The following is a 20,716-nucleotide window of genomic DNA, read 5'->3' as shown; positions in this document are numbered from 1 at the left end:
AGTTGAGACGGATGCAAGTGATTATGCTATTGGGGCTGCATTATTTCAAATTGGGAGACTGATTGCTTTTGAAAGCAAAAAATTGGATTCGGCCCAAAGAAATTACTCGGTTCAAGAAAAAGAATTATTTGTTATCATTTACGCCTTAAAGAAATGGCGACATTATTTGTATGGTAGTAAATTTACTGTTTTAACGGATCAGAAATCCTTGCAATACTTCCTCTCTCAAAAGAATTTTGAGGGTCGAAAGGCAAGATGGGCGGACTTGATGCAAGACTTTGATTTCGAAATTAGATATCGAAAAGGGGCTTTGAATTCCGTTGTAGATGCCCTGAGTCGTATTCTAGAAATTAATGCCCTAAGTTTCGTGGAATTTAACGACGACTTATTTGATTTGATCCGGGGTAAACAAAAATACCTTGATGACAGAACATTTTCGAAGTTCTGGAAGAGAGCCGAAACAGGTATTGACGTCGATATTGGAACCACATCTACCCCGAAGAACCTTTACTATGTTGCGAATGGGTTATTGTACCGCAATAGTAAGGTTTGCATACCACATGTAAAGGACATAAAGAATAAAATTCTATATGAATGTCATGATGCCCCTTTTGCTGGACATCGAGGTGTGCAAAGAACATTAGCTTTGATTAAAGCTAAGTTTTTTTGGTAAAAAATGAAAGCTGAGGTAGAGTCCTATGTTATTCGTTGTCCACATTGTCAGGTCATTAAGGCCGAGCGACAAAAAAAAGCTGGCTTATTGCAACCTCTCGATATTCCAGCTGAAAAGTGGCAAAGTATATCCATGGATTTCATAGTTGGATTACCTCGTTCCATGGAGGGAAATAATGCCATTTGGGTGGTTGTTGATCGGCTTACCAAGATGGCAAAATTCATTCCAACGAAATCCACAATTACCACAAAGCAATTGGCTATTAAGTTTATTAAACATCTTTATAGCTTATATGGTCTACCGATGGAGATTGTAAGTGATCGAGACTCCAAGTTTACAAGTACATTTTGGTCAGAGGTTATGTAGAAATTGCAAACAACTTTGAGTCTCAGTTCTTCTGATCATCCTCAGTCAGATGGGCAGACTGAGAGAGTGAATCAGATATTACAGGATATGTTGAGAGTATATGTAGCGCAGAAACCCTCATTATGGGAGACTTACCTTCCTATGGTGGAATTTGCCTACAACAACGCTAAATGTTGATGTATGGTTATACACCACGTCCTCCTATTGATGTTTCGTTTGATTCGCATACTCTGGATAGTACAAAGGATTTTCTCTCTGATATGCTTGAAGCACATAAATTGGCAGAAGAAAACCTTAAGATGGCACGAGACAGAAATGTCTTTTATGCGAATCATGATAGAAAACCGAGGGAATTTCATGTAGGACAACAAGTTTTTCTACGAATTCCTAAGGACTCAGAAACATTGAGAACAAGACCGTGTACAAAATTAGCCCCACAGTATTGTGGACCATATAAAGTTTTAAAATGTATAGGTCCCAATGCTTATCGTTTGGATTTGCCTTCCATTGTTATGGTTCATCCCGTATTCCACGTGAGTCGATTAAAGGAGGCAATTGGTTATGATGATAATGTTGTAACACCGTCTAATTTATCGACATTGGAGGATGATCATTTTGCTCCACATGAACCTGAGAAAATCCTCGACCATAGGTCTAGAAACCTAAGGTCAAAGGTTGTTCATCGCTATAAGGTTAAGTGGAAGGATAGATTGGAAGAAGATAACATGTGGGAAACTGAAGAGACATTACGCAAACATTTTCAATAACTTCCCATTGCAAGAGTGCAATTAAATGGAGGGGGGGAGTATGTAATGTTCATTGTTTTAGATTTGCTTATTTGGGGGCTATCATACTGTAATATCTGAGTCGTCGGCTTTATTGGACTAACCTAATGTGTGTCATAAGGTACCCCGCACATGATTTGTCAGGTAGATGTCACTACATGGCCTAGGGCCTATAAATAGGGGAGACTCTCCTTAGTTAAGGGAGAGGCCCCATGAGTGGTTCAAACGAAGCTCTCTTTGATGTGGACTAGTCATCTACCAAGGTCCTAACGTGGAGATCCTGGCTGGTATGGGACAGATCGGGATTCCTCATCTGCGCTGTCGACTCTGGCGCGGGGGCGGATGGGTGGTAACGCATATTTTCCACAACCTTGATAATGTCATTTACCACAACCTTGATGGAACAATATTGGTGGTGCCCATTGTGGGAGAAGAATCAAACTTTCCAATAATTGGTAGGTAGACAACCCAATTTTGATAGACATCCTGATAGTTGAACATGTGCATTTAGGTAATTTGTAGAGGCCACTTATATGTTGAAAGATATTGCCTGCGTTTGTGACATTGAATGCAATTATAGCCGAGAGCCATGCATGTTAGATGTATTTACTATAATTGAAGAGGACGTTCAAGTTCTATCTTATAATGTGAAAAGTAAAAAAACTAGGTTACATGCTCCATACATAGTCTGATGGGATCTATAAAATGATGAGGGTGAGATTGTGTATTCTTCGTAGTGGAATGTAGGGGCATGCATTAGGAATCAATGTACAGTGGTTAGCAAGCCGGCAAGCAAGTACACACCTCACCCACACACCACTCGTCGACATAACCAATACACTATAGATGCCTTAAGCTTACAAATTCACAAGTATTACATGTAAAGCATCCGATACACCACGAAAAGGCTCCTCTTGAATGTTGTCAAGAGAGCTGCCCAAAAAATGGTAGAATATCTGAGAAAACATTTTGGTCCACCATTGATAAGAAGCATCTCAAGAGACGGAGACAGAGACACACACTTAGAAGTTCGGCCACACATTTCTCTCTCTCTCTCTCTCTCTCTCTCTCTCTCCCCTTAGATTCCGGACGAAGTAAGCAAACAAGTACGCACCCACCCACCCCCATCGCTACAGAAACACAGACACTCAAGAAATACAAGAGTATACGGCACTCAAGAAATACAAATACGTATATATATACATCTCCTAACCTCCTCGTCCATCATCCACCATTACACTCTCTCTATCTCTCACACTCCCCCAGCAAACCCTTCCACTCCTCTCGCTCTCCATCTCTGCCATAGCATAGCATAGCTTAGTGCATATACAACACATTGCTCCTATTATCCGAGAAAGTGAGGATATGGCTTCCCTCCCCAATTCAGTATTGCTAGCTCTCAGGCTTCTATTTGTAGCTTTATGTGTCACAGCTCCAGGACAGCTTGCGGGCGCAGCAGATGAGGATCCGTTGCAAGATTTTTGTGTGGCCAATGATGATGATGATGGTTATACGGCCATCACCATCAATGGGCGCACATGCAAGCCCTCTTACAAAGTCACAGCCGAGGACTTCACGTCCACCGTGCTGCGATCATCTGCCGCAGATCCTGGGCCCAACAATGGCATGCAGGCGATCGTGACCCTCGCCTCTGTCGACAACTTCCCAGGGCTCAACACGCTGGGCCTGTCCATCGCTCGCATCGACTTCCCGCCAAAGGGACTCAACCCTCCCCACGTCCACCCCCGTGCCACCGAAGTGCTGTTGCTAGCTCAGGGCACGCTCACTGTCGGCTTCATCTCCACCAACAACACCCTCTTCCAGGCCACACTGTATGCGGGCGATCTCTTCGTATTCCCCCGTGGCCTCCCCCACTTCCAGATCAACCCCGACGAGAAGATTGAAGCGTTAGCCATCTCTGCCCTGAACAGCCAGAATCCAGGGGTCTCTCAGCTTGCGGCCGCCCTGTTTGCCGCCGAGCCACCATTGCCAGGCATCGTGCTTCAGAACACGTTCGGCATTGACCAGTCTGAAGTGGATGCCCTCACCGCCAGTGTGGAGGCTACGGTGGGTTGAGCTAAGGTGGCTCAAATGTCATATAGCATGATGAGCATCATCATATACGCACCATCTATCCACTGAATAAATGATTACAGCAGTCTTGATTGGGGATCGTCTACCATTGGTAATTGTGGTTTATGAATGAACATCGTGGTTGTACTTGCATTGAATAAGACAGCCACAGGCCTCCCTTGTTGCTGACATACTACTGTAGTTTATGATTGACGTGTGCACATTCAATGAGCAACAGATATAAGTTATAACCACATTTTATTATTGTCTTCTAAAGTCAAATATCACCATATAGATTGCACATTAGGATTGTTATACATTTCATTGCTACATTGTTATACATTTCAAAGTACAAAAAGATACAGATAACATATCAGCATAACTAACTCGAAAAGATAATAAAAATACAAAAAATAAATATCGTTTTAATGTTTTTAAGCCAAAGCGCAAACAAGATATGTATCAATAATCATAATCTATTCTTGCAAAGTGAAAATTATACACATTGAATACTTATTAATCATAATATATTCCGTAAAGCCCAAAATCATACAAAAATGCTTATCATACCATGACTCGTCATACTAAGCATTGTGCAATATGTGTCTACTTCAATGATACCATCCTTCTCTCTTTTTCTTAAAACCAAAGGTTAAATATATCGCACCAACAAATGTTAGATGTCTCTTGAGCATTTAAGGATATAAACATCAAAGCATCTAAAGTTTCCAAATATAAACCATTTCTAATATCTTTTTTTATGATATTTTGACGTGAAAAGCCCCGTTCACATACAATTGTACTAATGGGCATAGTCATACATAGTTGTGACAATTGCATTATACCCTGAAATAATTGCCACCAAGATCGTGGTTTGCTACAAATATCCCATGCATTATGCATTCCTCTTCCTTTAGCAATTCTTACAAGCATACCAACAAAATTGTCGCGTTCATTGAAGCATCTTTTCACGCCAACAATTTGGTTCTCGATATTAAGATTCCCAATAAGTTTGTGCAACCATTCCTTCGTCTTTTTCTATCTTTCATTTTCCTCAATGGGATATAAAGATGGATTAAACAACTTGACAACATTGAAAAATGTAACATTTGGGAAACGATTCTTTAAGGCAGCAATGACATGTTGGACAAAGGTGACATATATATATATAATATATATGACATGGAATATAAAATTTGAGCAAGTCATTTAACATGTATAATTTTTATGGGCCTTTGACATGAAAATGAAAATTTAAACTTTATATGTCACTTGATGGACATTTTTATTTGGTGTATATTTTTTGTCGGGCAAAATGACCTTTAACGAGAATGACACTCGTCAAATTGTGGTTTTTTTGGTGTACTCTGATTTTCTGTCTTGTGGTTTCATCTATTGTTAATTGTGTTGGTAATCCAAGCTTATCTTGATTTAGTCCCATATTCCTAACAACCCAAAGCCCTTCCAGGATAAATTGATGAGATTTTTGAATAAGGCTCCATACACCATTCAAAATCTTTGAGAGGGGCACCTATTTTTTCCTTTATTCACGAAAAAGAAGATGGATTGACATTGTGAATACATGTATATTACCACAACCTAACCAAGAAACAGTTAGTAATCTTTCTTTCTTAACATTGATTGCTCCAAGAACTTCTCAAGCGATTATAGACTAAAGTCAACATTCAAGGAGCTGATAACCTAGTCCCAATCAAGCCTGCTCTCAAGTGGATTTTTTTTTTTCCAATTTCTATGGTACAACCATTTTGAGTACATTGTGATCTTGTTCTGCCTCACAAATAGACGGACCGGTCAGGTTGAACAGAATTTTGTGGGAAAATACATGATCCATTTATTGTCGTATTTTTACTCATACGCATAGTGTCTATCACGTGCACATATTGTGTAAGTTGGCTTTATTCTTTGTTTATCCATAATCTGTGTCACATACCTCGACATGCAATTACAACTAGAGCATCTGCAGGTTTGCAGATATTATTGTCTCGATTACGGCCATATTGCGATTGTAGTGTTTTTGGCATACACGTGTTACCATATGTACTTTGTTTGTTTGTTTGTTTGAGAGAGAGAGAGAGAGAGAGAGAGAGAGAGAGAGAGAGAGAACATACATAATGAATGATTTGACCATTTATAACGGAAGATTACGAAGTGATTATTGTGAGCACAATATATATATTATTAAATCGAATTCATTCCAGCGGACAGATAGATAGCTACATAGGTCGATGGTATAAGGATGATGAGGTTTATTTGCTATATTGTACGTTCATACTAGACTACAGGTATTCAAGCTACGGTAGCCTTCTTCACGCTGGCCGTGAGGGCATCCACTTCAGACTGGCCGATGCCGAACGTATTCTGAAGCACTGTGCCGGGCAGTGGTGGGTTAGCAGCAAAGAGGGCCACAGCAAGCTGAGACACCCCTGGATTCTGGCTGTTCAGGGCCGCAATGGCCAGCGCACGATTCTTCTTGTCCAGGTTGATCTGGAAGTGGGCGAGGCCGCGGGGGAAGACGAAGAGATCTCCGGGGTAGAGCGTGGCCTGGAAGAGGGTGTTGTTGGGGGCGGTGGAGACGAAACCGACGGTGAGCGTGCCCTGCACCAGATAGAGCACCTCCGTAGCACGCGGGTGGACATGGGGTGGGTTTAGACCACCGTTGGGCGGGAAGTCGATGCGAGCGATGGATAGGCCCAGAGTGTTGAGGCCGGCGAAGTTGGCTACAGACGCAAGGGTAACATTGGCCGCCTTACTGCCATTAGTATAAGAGGAATCATAAGTGGATGGTGGTGATCGCAGCAGTGTGGATGTGAAGTCCTGGGCTGTGACTTTGTCGGCTGGCTTGCAGGTGCGGCCATTGATGGTGATGGGTGCAGCTGTATTGGCATCGGCCACACAGAAATCTTGGAGCGGGTCCTCGTCCGCTGCGCCCACAAGCTGTCCTGGAGCTGTGATACATAAAGCGACAACAAGGCTGAGGAGGATTAGCAATATAGTAGAAGAGGAGGGCAGGGAAGAAGCCATGTCTAAGAAAAGGAATAATAGGAGTAGTGTTGTAACTTTGATTATATGCTCTAGGCTATGCGATATGCGATTGCAGAGATTTAGAGAGAGGTTGGAAGAGTTGGTGTGATTAAAGAGAGAGTAGGTATATGCGTTGGTTGGATAGAGCTCCTGTCCTATATATTATATATAGACAAGACACTCACTCTCTGTCTGTGTGTCGTGCCGTCTACGCTGTAGACCAACGGCCACGCGCTGTTGATTTTTGGCTAAAGGATGGGGATGTACCAAACGTCGCGAGATGATGAAGAAAAAGTAAAAGCAATGGCGAAGGAAAAAGTAAAAGGAAAATTGGGGAGAAAAAGGAAAAGAATTGAGCGAGTTCTTTATCATGGAAGAAGGAAGACGACATCTTCTCTCTTTTTTCTTCATGACGTCATAGTGTGACTCTTGACTTTGATTCTAGATTATTACCGTACAGTTTCTAGTATGTACGTATCCGAGAGAGAGGGGAGGGGGGCACCACTATAAACACGTTGATGCTACCCAAAATTCTACACGCCGTTGGTTTTGAAATCATATTATCCCACCAAACAAGTTCTATTGCATCAACGATCGCACCCCACATGTGAGACGAGAAACTCTCATCAATTATTTTCTTGCATGTGTAGTTGCAATTATGGATGTGTCCTTTACAATGCTTTGGAGCACAAAGTATATTCTCATATGGCATTGGACTATACATTGATCAATTGTCATATGTGTATTATGAGTTGCAAGCTTATGATGGTAGCTTGTTAAACGACACATGATTGATTGATTCACACTCAATTAATAACCACTTCACCTCTACCCATGTGCTCGTTGTCACAGATCATTATAATCCTTCTGCGAAGAATAGAGTTGTTTCAAGATACATATATGGAATGTCTCAAGTCGTTTCACCCCAACCCTTGTCGAACTGTTCGCCTCTCTATATTTAGCTTTAGAGATTCTTGCAACTCGTTTACATAAATCAATTTATGTGAAAAGAGTCTAGATCAAAACATCTCAAGTTGGATGTGCTTGAATGCTTAGTGACCTGGTAATTATCATCTGTCCCTTTCCACATGCATGATAGTACTACAAATCGAACAAAGGTTCATGATGAGAAGATGAGGAGACTGAGATAGTAGGTATCATTATTTGCAAGTGTGAACTAGTTTTCGAAGTTGAAGGAGATGAAGAGGAAGAAGTCCTAAACAACTTTTGTTCTTGTGAAGAGAAATAAGAGGGAGAATGTGATGAACAATAACTTTTCATATCAATGTGGGGATTTTGAAGGCTATAGTTTGTTAAAGAGTTGTATGAGATGGTTGACGATATGGTTGTGCGGCAGGAGTTCCAGTTCGTGTCGTTTGATTGTTCTTCAAAGACGTCGGTTGTAGAGCATTGTGACTACTCAAAGCTATGCAATCTTCTATATGAGGGCTCAATTTTCATCATTTCTAGGATTCATCCAAAGAACTTTGTTGTTTCTTTGTGTTAGTTTCAAAAATTGAGTATTAGATGTAGTACACGAACTTTAGGTTTGATCTAATATTGTGATGGTTTGTTTTTTCGTAAGTTTTTGTTGTTGCATTAGTTTTTGGTGCGTCCTGGAGGGAGTCTTGAGTTATAGTCAAGTTGTGGTTACATCTTGTAAGCTGTCATCGTTCATTTGTTCTGATGTTGGGTACATTTTTCTCATTGCATTTTCTTGTTATACGTCGTTTTGGGATTTACATTTTGATTTGAAATTTGTGTAATGAAGAAGTTAGTCTAGGAATTCTGCAAAGCGCTGAGTAGTAACAACAGTTGGAGTTAATTATTAATGTGGAAGCTTGTTGTAAAGTAATCATCGAGTTTCGTATTCCATCTATTTATGAATTCGATCATTCAGGCATCATTTTTCATTTTTCAAGTTTAATATAGTGTATTATCATAAGTTGATTTCCATTGGTTTTTTGGTTTGAATTGATTTTGTAGTTTAATCCACATTTTCACGTGATGGTTCAAATTTCCGTATTGTGTCAGCCTGTTGATCTTCAAGGTGAGACATAATCTCCAATTGGGTTGCCAGGTCTTTCTCTTCCCATGCTTCAAAGATGGCCAGCGATGGACAGGCCCAGGGAGGGGAGGGATGCCAGGGCTTCTGCATTAAACACAAGTATATATACACAGTGAGAGAGACAGAGACTCTGTCTGGTGTAACGTGTTTGTAGAGGAACAACGAGGTGAGTGAGGGGATGGATGAGGCAACGCGTTATTGAATGGAAAGTGGATTGGCGAGGGAGGGACGGAGAGATCGTGATTCGTAACTCTGCAGAAAGAAAGGAAGGAAGAAAAAGTAAAAGCCTTCATTTAATTGATTGGCAAGGAAGACGAAATCCTCTCTCTCTCCCTTTTCTTCATCCCGTCACGTCGTGGCTCTTGATCACAATGAATGCGTCAAGATTTATATCCAAACTCAAGAAACTTGCTGCTGGTTTTGAAATCTTGCTTATTATTGTCACCGCGTTTGACTACGACCAACAAAAGCTATGTGTGTGGTTCGATACTTTGGATTAACACAAGCTATACATATTCTCCCACAATGTCATCGAATTGTCTAATGTGCATTCCAAGTTGTAAGATTATATATAGCCTATGACCAAGAGATAACTTGCTTGAATGCATGACTTTGTGATGACCAACAAAACACTACACATTTTGTATGGCTCCACCTAAATTATCTTATCAAAATGGTCGCATCATCAAAGTGGCCACACGGTGACTTAATACTCAATCAAATGTAGATGGAATAAATATGAAGGTAATATAAAACATTTATTTTATGTATAGAATAAATTTAGAAAAAACAAAATAAATTACCCATGTTTTTTCTTTTAAACCCATGAAATTTTACAAATAACTTGTGAGGCATGTGCTTGCTCTTGTATTCTTCCCTACCAAACTCCCCTTCTCATATGTGTCCAAGGCCTTTCAATAGCTTATGAAGAAGGGGAGGGGAGGAGGGTGCGCACGCATGCCTCTGTAGATGCTCATGCTCTTTTCCCTTTTTTCTATATAAAATGTCAATGCTATTTCTGGAATTACTGGTTCACACCTTCGTTACACATATGCATTTTGATTTTACATTTATGTATGTTAACTACCTTATAAGACTACCTTACGAGTATAAGTTACGAGGTTCAAACATCACACCCTATATATATATATACACATAAAATTTGTTTACAAATTAAATTTTACATATGCAAAGATCCCATTTTTTCTGTTGTGCACCACTAGCAACATGACAATAAGACCTGTAATCCTCGACAATTCAAACAAACACATGATAGACAACGAGGCCTAATGCATACAAGTAATGACAAACAAGCATTTGATATGCCTTAGACCAATGTTGATGTTGATGAATATTGGCAACATATTAAAGGTAATCCTAAGGAGAAATGGGTGGATATACAACATATATGGTTTTGCCTGCTACTTGTTATACTACTTCGCAATGTAGTTCATGAACAAGGGAGTGGTATTAGAAATCTCCTTGGCAATGGGGATAATCCTTTCAATTTCAATTTGATTCACTTGGTTGCGCTGTAATTAGTTTTTGTCAGGCAACTAGCAAAGGACCTAGACAAAAGGTTCCCATAGGTAGCCCTCCGCAACTTTGGAAAAATTCTTTACTCTTTTTCTAGCATCAATTACTCTAAAAGAGAAAGGGTACCAATGAGATCATAGATTAATTAATGGAAGTGGTAGCATGGAATATGAAGGGGCAAAATGTACATTCTATCTATCAAGTTTTAGTTCACATGTGAACTTTGTTTTGGAAAAGAGTTTATGAAAGAGGGGGGTCAGGGACAGTGAATTGCATTATGAAGCCACCAACAAGCTCATAGGCTTCACATGAAAGCCTTTCTAGGCACAACTATTGAGAAGCAAAAACATTTGTTTTGTTAGGGAACGTATGGAAACATACTTTCTTCTAGGACAAGTGGGCCATTCCTCGTCCACAATAGCCCACCACAAATGAAATTCTTGGTGAGGCTCTCTAAGAGAGAATGCATTGGGGTAATGTAACTTACATCAACAATCCATTTAGGGTTCACACTATTTATTTACGTAATTTTCTTTTCCCTTTGTGCCCAATCCTATACAACCTTAACCTGTTACACACTCTAATAATAATGGAGGAGGAGCTTCATGCTCCCAATATATCCACAAAACTAACTTAGTAAGCAATGTATTAACCTTCCTCATCTCAAAACATATTCAAAAAATTTAAATTAAATGTGTAAACTTTTCAATCCACAAACTCTAAATTTTATTCAAAAAATTCTAAATCAAATTATATGCGTGACTATTCCAAATCTAGGTTGCTTGAGTCATTTTGTAAAAAATGTAAAAAAAATAGGTACAAAATGAATAACTCTACTGGAATTTTAATAAGAAAGGGTAAACACCATACAAAACAAATCACGCAAGTATAAGGCATGCCGTAATGGTTGTGATCACCATAATAATGACACAACATATCATAATGACCATAATTGCAATGAGAACAGTGGAGACTCTTTCATTGCCTTTTGTTGGGCCCTTACTTCACTTGATCATCCTTTGACTTCCATGTGTATCTTCGGATCTAGGACTTACATGTCACCTCGCATCAGGGGTAGAATGGCTTAAAGGTTATAAGAATCTAGAATATCCCTTTGGCCTAATATCTAGCAATAATAGCATTGAATACACCCTCTAACAACACACAACCTATCTTGAACTCTCTAATCGTGATTCGTAACCTCATTGAAGTCAAAGAAGCTCATTAATCTAAAGAAAAACTTAATATTTCTAAATAAAATCACAAATGATACTACATCAATAAAACTTTATCACAACCATTACATCATTTTCCATAAAACACCCTTTGATCAAGGTTATGTAGTTAATTGTCCAGACAAGGATGTCTTTGCTTATTAGGTCGCTCTATGGCATTTGTTGAAGAAACATATCATATAAACACATCCTGCTATGATACCCTATTATAGAATTATCAATTCGGTGACTTGAACCATTAGACAATGGCTCACATTGCCAAACATAGCCATTGGTTTTACTTTACTGCAAAAATCCAAACTATACCTTTGTGAAGGGTATATTTTTTATAAGCTCTCTAACTCCCCCTTTCCTTCGCATCCTAAGATAACAGTCAAAGTGCTCCAACTCGTATACATGAATATATATGGCCCAATTATTTGATTAAAATGCATTAGGGATAGATTTTGTTGGGTTGTATATTTGTTAACCTTTAGCAATGCCTTTACTGATTTCACAATGGCCACAGTCTTTCAAAAATACAAAATCTGTTAATCAAATCCTTAAAAATTTCAAGGTCTATATCATTACTTGTGGCAACCCAACAACATTGACCTTTAAAGCACTTTCATAAGAATGGTGAAGAATCTAAATCCCAAAATTTCCAAAACTATTTTTTAAAAATAAATTAGATTCAACAAATATTTACAATCCTTATACTCCTCAACAAAATTCAATCGTTGGAAGACAAACTAGCCATATATGGATATCATCAACGATCATTGTGTGCTCCCCATTGCAAATCTTTCTTGAATATATTGTAATGAGGCTTTATTGAATGCTTGTTATAATTCAATAGGAAATATAGTAGATACATTTTTGGACAGCTTCGATGCATTTATGGTTTGGAAAAAGACTAGATTATGAAAACCTAACAAATATTTGGATGTTTAACTAGTGCACTAATACCCTAATATAACCAATCGAAATTTGACAATCATGTGATTTGTAACGTGTTTGTTTGGTTTTGGGGAATGCTACAAGGGTTATTGATTGTATATCCCAAAAGCCAAATGATTTATATTCAGTGGGTGATTGATGTTTGATAACGATAGCTTAATACCTAGCACTCACACACACCTAGACTAAAAATGATTCAATCTATAAACACCCTACCAAACCCCTCAAAAACTAAATCGAACAAGTAAACAATACCATTAGCTAGTACTTCTTTAGAGCTTAATATTGATAAAGAAATGGAGAGTGTAGGTGATCTTGTGCAATGGAAGGAAATTGTGTGTGTGTGTGTGAAAGACAAATAGAGAGAGAGAGAGAGAGAGAGAGAGAGAGATAGAGAGATAGAGAGAGAGAGAGAGAACACAAAGCTATATTAGCAAGAAATAGTTATAACAAAAAATACATCCGACAATAACTAGGTTACAAAAGAGTTGGTTTAAATACCAACTAACTTAGGCCAATTGCCCTTTCTATTATTTACAAAATTAGCTTGAACCTAGTGTGTCTATTTACATCCTCAACTTGTTATACATGTTTGGGATGACAGAGTGCAAACCTGTGTCAACCCCTCTAGATCGAAACTTAAACGTCGATGCCGACTCTATGACAGAAGAGTGTGAGCCGACCAGGTATTGTCAATTGGTCGGTAGTTTACTCTATCTTACCATCACACGACCCAACCTCAATGATTCAGTCGTTCTACTTAGCCAATTCATGCTAATACCTCAAAATATTCATTTGGATTGCGCTAAGATAGTACTCAGGTACGTTAGTGGGATGATGGATTATGACAACTTCTATAAGTTGAAAACAGTCGTTTGACTCTAAGGGTACACAAATGTATACTAGGTCGGCTTCAAGGCCAACAGACGATCGACCTCGGGATTTGTCAAGCATAGAAGCAAAAAGCAGCCAATAGTTCCATTGTCAAGCATAGAAGCCAAATATAGGGGTGCAGACGTTGCATCATGTGAAGCCGTTTGGCTGAAGAGAACATTCAAGGATCTGGGCATTTGCATCAAAGATCCGATTCCCCTTACTATGACAACATGAGCAATATTCATCTGGCTCGGAACTCGGTGTTCCATGTAGGCACGAAACATATCTGTCAAATATGGGTGTATAATGGCTGTATTCACATTGTTCCTTAGGATAAACTAGGTTTAGGACAATTCTGTAATTATGTCAAAGGGCAACTACCCTAGCCCAGTTAGTATATAACTAGCTTTGTAACCTAGCTCATGTTGTTGTTGCCTTCATTTTGTTGTAACTCTAAGTTTTACTAATATAGTTACATTGTGTGCCTCTTTGCCTCTCTTTCTCACACTTTCTCCTTGATCTTGTTTTAACTAGCTAACTTGGTGATCTTCTTAACGTAGATGTTGTTCTTGTTTCTACACCGACAGTCTCAAACTCCAACATCTGGTATCAAAGCCACGTTCTTCAACTCACTGCCGACCGACATCTGTTTCCAACAACATCCTTCCCCCTTCTTCTTGAAGACCCTAAGTTTGGCAACCATCAAGAGAAGAGAAGAAAGACGTTAGTTGGTCTGCACTCCACCGAGCTAGATCACCTCCCAAGGAGGCTAGTCGGCCAAAAGTGCAACCTAATGGTCAAACCAAATGAACCCTCTTTTCGTAGTAGGCCCATGTGGCCCATCACATGGTTACGTCATTATGAATGCCTTTCGTAAGAATGATCTCATGGTGGCATCACATCCATGTGATGAGGGAGGGATGTTGGATATGTGTGTCATAGGTGCGACCTTACATGAAGTGGGTCAAGCCCTACGTTCTCAACATTATTGTGGCTATGATCGTTTCGTTATGTAACGAAATTGAAGAGACCACCGGGGATGTCAACAAAAAAAATTGTTGAAAAAAGGATGGTGACTATGCCATTCTCACAAAAATGTGAGGACGGCCACCAAGATCCTTTCCCCGAAAAGGACAACATTCGATATAGAAATCAAGTAATAATTAATATACACATATGTATATTTATCACATATATAGCCAACAATGATGTAATTGAGATACGTAATCGAGGCATATAACGTCTACGCACACGAAACATCCAATAATAAGGGTAATACACAATTGAGGTATTGACCTCTTACGCATACGACAACAAACACATATCATTTACTTTGTGTCATGATAACACTCACATCATGCATCGAAAGGATCATGACATTCACATTATGACTCGAAAGGATTTGAACCCAGGACCTTGTTGTACACATGTCAAATCCTTAACCATTGTATTAATATTCTTATATGTATAGTCTCTAGAATATGAAATCTAATATCATAGGAATATTCTATATTACTCTACATTCTAGAATATTCTAGAGTGTTCTATACCACTAGAACCTTCTAGAATACTCTAGAGATCTTCTAGATTACTCTACATTCTAGGATAACCTAGAATATTCTAGAGTGTTCTCTATTACTTATAAATAGGGATCTACCACCCATCCCAAACCTAAATTGGTTCAACGCCATTTTGTAGCCTACTCTTTGTAATCCATTTTACGCTTCAATATAATAATTCTCTTTCAATTATCTCTCTATCTCTTTTTCTCTCTCTTTCTCTCTCTCAGTCTTGACAGTTTGAACCAATTTTTGTCCTTTCATCTCTTCGTCTTCCACAAATCCTAACAAGTTCTCTTCTTCCTTCTCTTCTCCCCTCGTAAGCTATGGAGTCCGTGAGCAAACAAGAATACATGCGTGTTCTTTTTGAGCTCGACATGCTCCCGAATAAATTTGTGGCATTAGAGCATGAGAATCAAAGGCTACTTGGAGATCTACAACACGTGAGCGCTGAAAAAGCTCAACAATATGAAGAGTTATCACAGCGGGTTCATCAACTTGAAGCGACTATATTGTCATTACGAGAGCAAGCGTCAGGAGCTCAGAACTCCCCTTGAGAGCCAGATATCAGCCTCCCTGCCAAGTTTGATGGTACGAGGTCTTTATTTCGAGGCTTTTTGAATCAAGTTCGTCTAGTTATTCATCTACATCCCAATCGATATCCAACTGATGCTGCTCATGTGGGATTAGTGGGAACTTTGCTATGCGGTACGGCGTTAGCATGGTTCACACCACTTCTCGAGAAGAAATCACCATTGTTGGAGGATTTCGAGGCATTTGTTAAAGAGTTTCAAGCTAGTTTCGGAGACACCGACAACACTAAGACAGCGATAAACAAGATTCGAAGGCTCTGACAAGGAGATCGTTCCGCGTCGTCTTATGCAGCCGATTTCCGTCTCTTGGCATGCGATATCCCTTGGGATGAGGCAGCTTTAATGGATCAATTGCGTCAAGGTTTGAGAAATGATGTCAAAGATCTTCTTCTTACTTTCCCTGAAGATCCGCAGTCACTTACAGAAGCCATTAGTCGAGCTGTGCGATGCGATAATCGCCTATTTGAGCGACGTTCTGAGTGCCAACAAATGTTACGCTGCCAACCTGAGCAGACTTATGCTTCCGTAGTCGCAACACCTCCACAAGTTTCTAGACCCATTACAAGGGATGGCCCAACTCCGATGGAAATAGAGTCAACACAACGTCGTGGGCCGTTATCAGATGCTGAGAAGCAACGACGTCGAGCGCATCGCCTCTGTCTGTATTGTGGCGGTCCAGGACATATAGCTGTAAATTGTCCACATAAACCTAGGCATCAAGTATACCAAGTAAGTGCCCATGAAATCCCTACATCGAGTTCTATTGTTACTTCTAATAACATAAATAAGCCTCATAGTCCATGCCATGAGAATAGATTCGATGTCTTGAGTCAATTAGAGGATGTGTTAAACGAGTAAGTCCGGCCAAAATAGGAGCCATTTGGCTGGACCATCCTAGCTATGTAGAGTTAGTTCCTAGTCGTGGTTCCATTTCATCAAATCAAGTGAGTCGAGTTTTTTTAGCACCAGTCGAGCTTACCCCATCTGCATGTCATCGAGTCCTAGCCTTTGCCCTTCTAGATTCTGGAGCCAACTCTTGTTTCATGGATCGTGAATTTGCCTTGTCACAAAACATCCTCTTGAATAAGCTTCCCAACCCAGTAGCCGTAGGAGTCATTGATGGACATCCCATAGCATCAGGAGATATAGTCGAGGAGTCTGAGCCAATTAGGATAGTTCTTGGCAATTTGGCAAGCATAATCTCTTTCAACATTATTCGTAGTCCGGAACACCCAATAGTTCTAGGTCTCCCCTGGTTTGAACTCCATAACCTGAAGATTGATTGGATGAAAAGAACAATTGAGGAGACCCGGGAAAAAAGCACAAACCCTACATCACTCTCTCCTACATGTGATAATAGATCCCCGGAGTTATCGCCCATCTCTTTACGACAGTTGCGGGAGGAAGGGGGGAACGAGGCCATGTTCGTCTTCACAATAATAGCAACTCCATCATCTACTTCACGTGAGGCGGATATTAAACTACTAGAGAAATACAAGGAGTTTCCAGATGTCTTTGATAAGGTGAAGGCCAATACATTGCCGGAGCATCGGCCATATGACTGCCCTATTGACTTACAACCAGGGAAAGAACCTCCATGGGGCCCAATTTATAATCTCTCCCCTATAGAGCTAGAAACTTTGCGGGAATATATTGATGAGAATCTGGCAAACGGATTCATTCGGCATTCTAGATACCTTGCTGGTGCACTTATCTTCTTCGTTAAGAAGAAGAATGGGACTCTTCGGTTGGTCGTGGATTATCGAGGGCTAAACAAAGTGACTATCCGGAATAGATATGCTCTACCATTAATCCCGAATCTTTTGGAACGTCACAGTGGTGCAAAATATTTCACGAAGTTGGACCTTCGCGGAGCATATAATCTAGTTCGGATTCGCCCGGGGGATGAATGGAAGACAACTTTCCGCACTCGCTATGGACATTTTGAGTATACAGTGATGCCATTCGGTCTCACGAATGCACCTGTTGTTTTCCAACATATGGCGAACGATATTTTTCGATTTTCTTGATATCTTCAATATAGTTTACCTAGATGATATTTTAATCTACTCAAAGACCCAAGAGGAGCATGATGAACATGTTCGTCAGGTACTGCGTCGACTCCGAGAATATGGTCTCTACGCAAAATTAGAAAGTGTAGTTTTGGCCAGAATCAAGTGGAATTTTTGGGGTATGTTGTATCGTCAACTGGTATTGCTATGGACCCCATGAAGGTACAAGCAATTTTAGAGTGGCAAACGCCTCTTTCAGTGCGTGATGTGCAATGTTTTCTCGGGTTTGCAAATTTTTATCGAAAATTTATTAAAGATTATTCCAAGGTTGTGCTTCTGCTTACTCAGCTCACACATAAAGATCGACCATTTATATGGAGTTTAGATGCAGCCAAGGCATTCGAAAGCTTAAAACGAGCATTTACAACGGCACCTATCTTAGCATATGTCGACCCAACAAAACGCTTCATCCTCGAAGTTGATGCATCCGATTTTGCAGTAGGGAGTGTCCTCTCGCAATTTGGAGATGATGGACAACTACACCATGTCGCCTTTCATTCACAAAAGTTTGAAGCTGCAGAGATCAACTACGAGATCCATGACAAAGAGCTTCTTGCAATCGTGGATTCGTTTCAACAATGGTGACATTTCCTAGAAGGTTCTTCTCAACAGATCATTGTCTACAATGATCATAAGAACCTGACTTATTTCCAAAATGCTCGAGTCTTGAGTCGGGGACAAGCCCGGTGGGCACAATTTTTGACTCACTTCGACTTTATCATCATATATCGCCCTGGGATGCAGCAAGGCAAAGCAGATGCTCTTTCTCGGCGCTCTTATATGGAACTTCGTCTAGGGGAACCTGCATTTGAGCATAAAAAATAAATCCTTTTGGGTCCTAATCGATTACAATTAATGGTAGTTTACGCCATAACAACTCTTGAAAATTCCACTCTTCTTGATTCCATTCGAGATCACATGGCCACTGATGATTTCGCCAAGGATGTTTTGGATCAGATCATCCCGGATCGTGCTTCTTGCTCACGGTCGAAAAATCCTCGTAATGACTATTGTCGGTTCTATTGGCATGGTGGTTTTCTATTTCGACAAAATTTATTGTATGTTCCTGATGGTCCCCCATGGCTACAAGTTTTGCAACATTGCCATGACTCACCAATGGTTGGTCATTTTGGAGTTCACAAGACTCTAGAATTAATTTCTCGATGCTATTGGTGGCCTCGCCTTCGTCATTTTGTTGAGGAGTATGTTCGGAGTTGTGATATATGTTGTCGATCAAAGAATCCTCGTCACAGACCCTATGGCTTACTACAACCACTTCCCATTCCGGAAACTCCTTGGAAGTCTATATCCTTGGACTTCATTACTGATCTCCCAGTTTCAAAAGGTTTTGATGCAATTCTCACAGTGGTTGATCGATTTACCAAAATGGCACATTTCTTGCCATGTACAAAGTCGATTACTAGTCAAGAGGCGGCTGATCTCGTTATGCTGGAGGTATTTAAGCATCATGGTCTGCCGGATGATATTATTAGTGATCGTGGTCCACAATTCATCTCAAATTTTTGGAAGCACCTGTTCAAACTTCTCCACATTTCAGTTAAGCTTTCCTCAGGCTATCATCCTGAAACAAATGGCCAAACAGAGCGTACCAACCAGACATTGGAACAATATCTTCGTTGTTTCATCAACTATCAACAAGATGATTGGGTTGCTTTTTTGCACTTGGCAGAATTCGCTTACAACAACTCAACCCATTCTTCTACAGGATATTCCCCATTTTTCGCAAATACAAGCTGTCATCCTCGGTGGACGATGAATGTGCATCCAGAAGTTCCTACGAACCTTGCTGCCGAGGATCGTCTTAGTCGCCTCCATGAAATTCAAGCTAACATTCTCCACAATTTGCACGATGCTCAATTTACACACAAGAGGCTTGCCGATCGTCATCGTCTAGACTCCTCAAAAAAGTTCCGCATTGGGGATCATGTATGGCTTCTCCAACACAACATCAAGACCACTCGACCTTGCAGTAAATTGGATTACCAACGTTTTGGCCCTAACATGATCACTGGTAAGATAAGTGATGTTGCATTTCGTCTTGACCTCCGTCCGCACATGCATCTTCATCCGGTGTTTCATGTATCCCTTTTGGAACCTTATACTACAAGTTCAATTCCGGGCCGACTTACGACACCCCCACCACCTGTCGAGTTCTTGGATGGGCCTAAATTTGAAGTTGCTGCCATTCTTGATTCTAAAATCGTGCGCAACAAGCTGTATTACTTAGTCGATTAGCTAGGTTATACCCCCAATGATCGAACTTGGGAACCTGCCGCAAATCTTTCCAATGCTGCAGAACTCGTCAATGCATTTCATCGCCAATATGCTTGTAAACCAGGTCCTAATACAAACCTTACGACCCATGAGACGTGTCGTCGAAGAAGGGGGATAGTGTCATGATAACACTCACATCATGCATCGAAAGGATCATGACATTCACATTATGACTCGAAAGGATTTGAACCCAGGACCTTGTTGTACACATGTCAAATCCTTAACCATTGTATTAATATTCTTATATGTATAGTCTCTAGAATATGAAATCTAATATCATAGGAATATTCTATATTACTCTACATTCTACAATATTCTAGAGTGTTCTATACCACTAGAACCTTCTCGAATACTCTAGAGATCTTCTAGATTACTCTACATTCTAGGATAACCTAGAATATTCTAGAGTGTTCTCTATTACTTATAAATAGGGATCTACCACCCATCCCAAACCTAAATTGGTTCAACGCCATTTTGTAGCCTACTCTTTGTAATCCATTTTAGGCTTCAATATAATAATTCTCTTTCAATTATCTCTCTATCTCTTTTTCTCTCTCTTTCTCTCTCTCAGCCTTGACAGTTTGAACCAATTTTTTTCCTTTCA

General features: G+C 40.0%; 2 protein-coding genes and 1 pseudogene across 2 annotated transcripts in view; 2 read left to right on the top strand and 1 right to left on the bottom strand.

Moving 5' to 3' along the window:
• The first annotated feature begins 1,215 nt into the window (after positions 1-1,215).
• LOC147861158 (uncharacterized) lies at positions 1,216-1,806 on the top strand. The gene has a single exon (XM_087323349.1). It carries the CDS (start codon positions 1,216-1,218, stop codon positions 1,804-1,806), a length of 591 nt encoding a protein of 196 aa, XP_087179475.1.
• Positions 1,807-3,111: 1,305 nt separating this feature from the next.
• Positions 3,112-4,214, top strand: LOC147861157 (putative germin-like protein 8-1 pseudogene; annotated as a pseudogene).
• Positions 4,215-6,063: 1,849 nt separating this feature from the next.
• The window catches only part of LOC147861156 (putative germin-like protein 8-1), a 32,638-nt gene continuing 17,985 nt past the window's right edge, over positions 6,064-20,716 (bottom strand). Inside the window, exon 2 of the mRNA XM_087323589.1 lies at positions 6,064-6,785. Coding sequence (XP_087179715.1) covers positions 6,205-6,785 — 581 coding nt within the window. The 3' untranslated portion in view covers positions 6,064-6,204. The remainder of the gene's footprint in view (positions 6,786-20,716) is intronic.

This window comes from Azolla caroliniana, unplaced genomic scaffold (genome assembly GCF_043228905.1).
Source record: "Azolla caroliniana isolate FFs.n. ecotype wild unplaced genomic scaffold, voAzoCaro1.0.p SCAF_8, whole genome shotgun sequence".
Lineage (NCBI taxonomy): Eukaryota > Viridiplantae > Streptophyta > Polypodiopsida > Salviniales > Salviniaceae > Azolla > Azolla caroliniana.
Note: the sequence above shows the minus strand (reverse complement) of the source record. Positions and strands in the feature narration are given on the sequence as shown.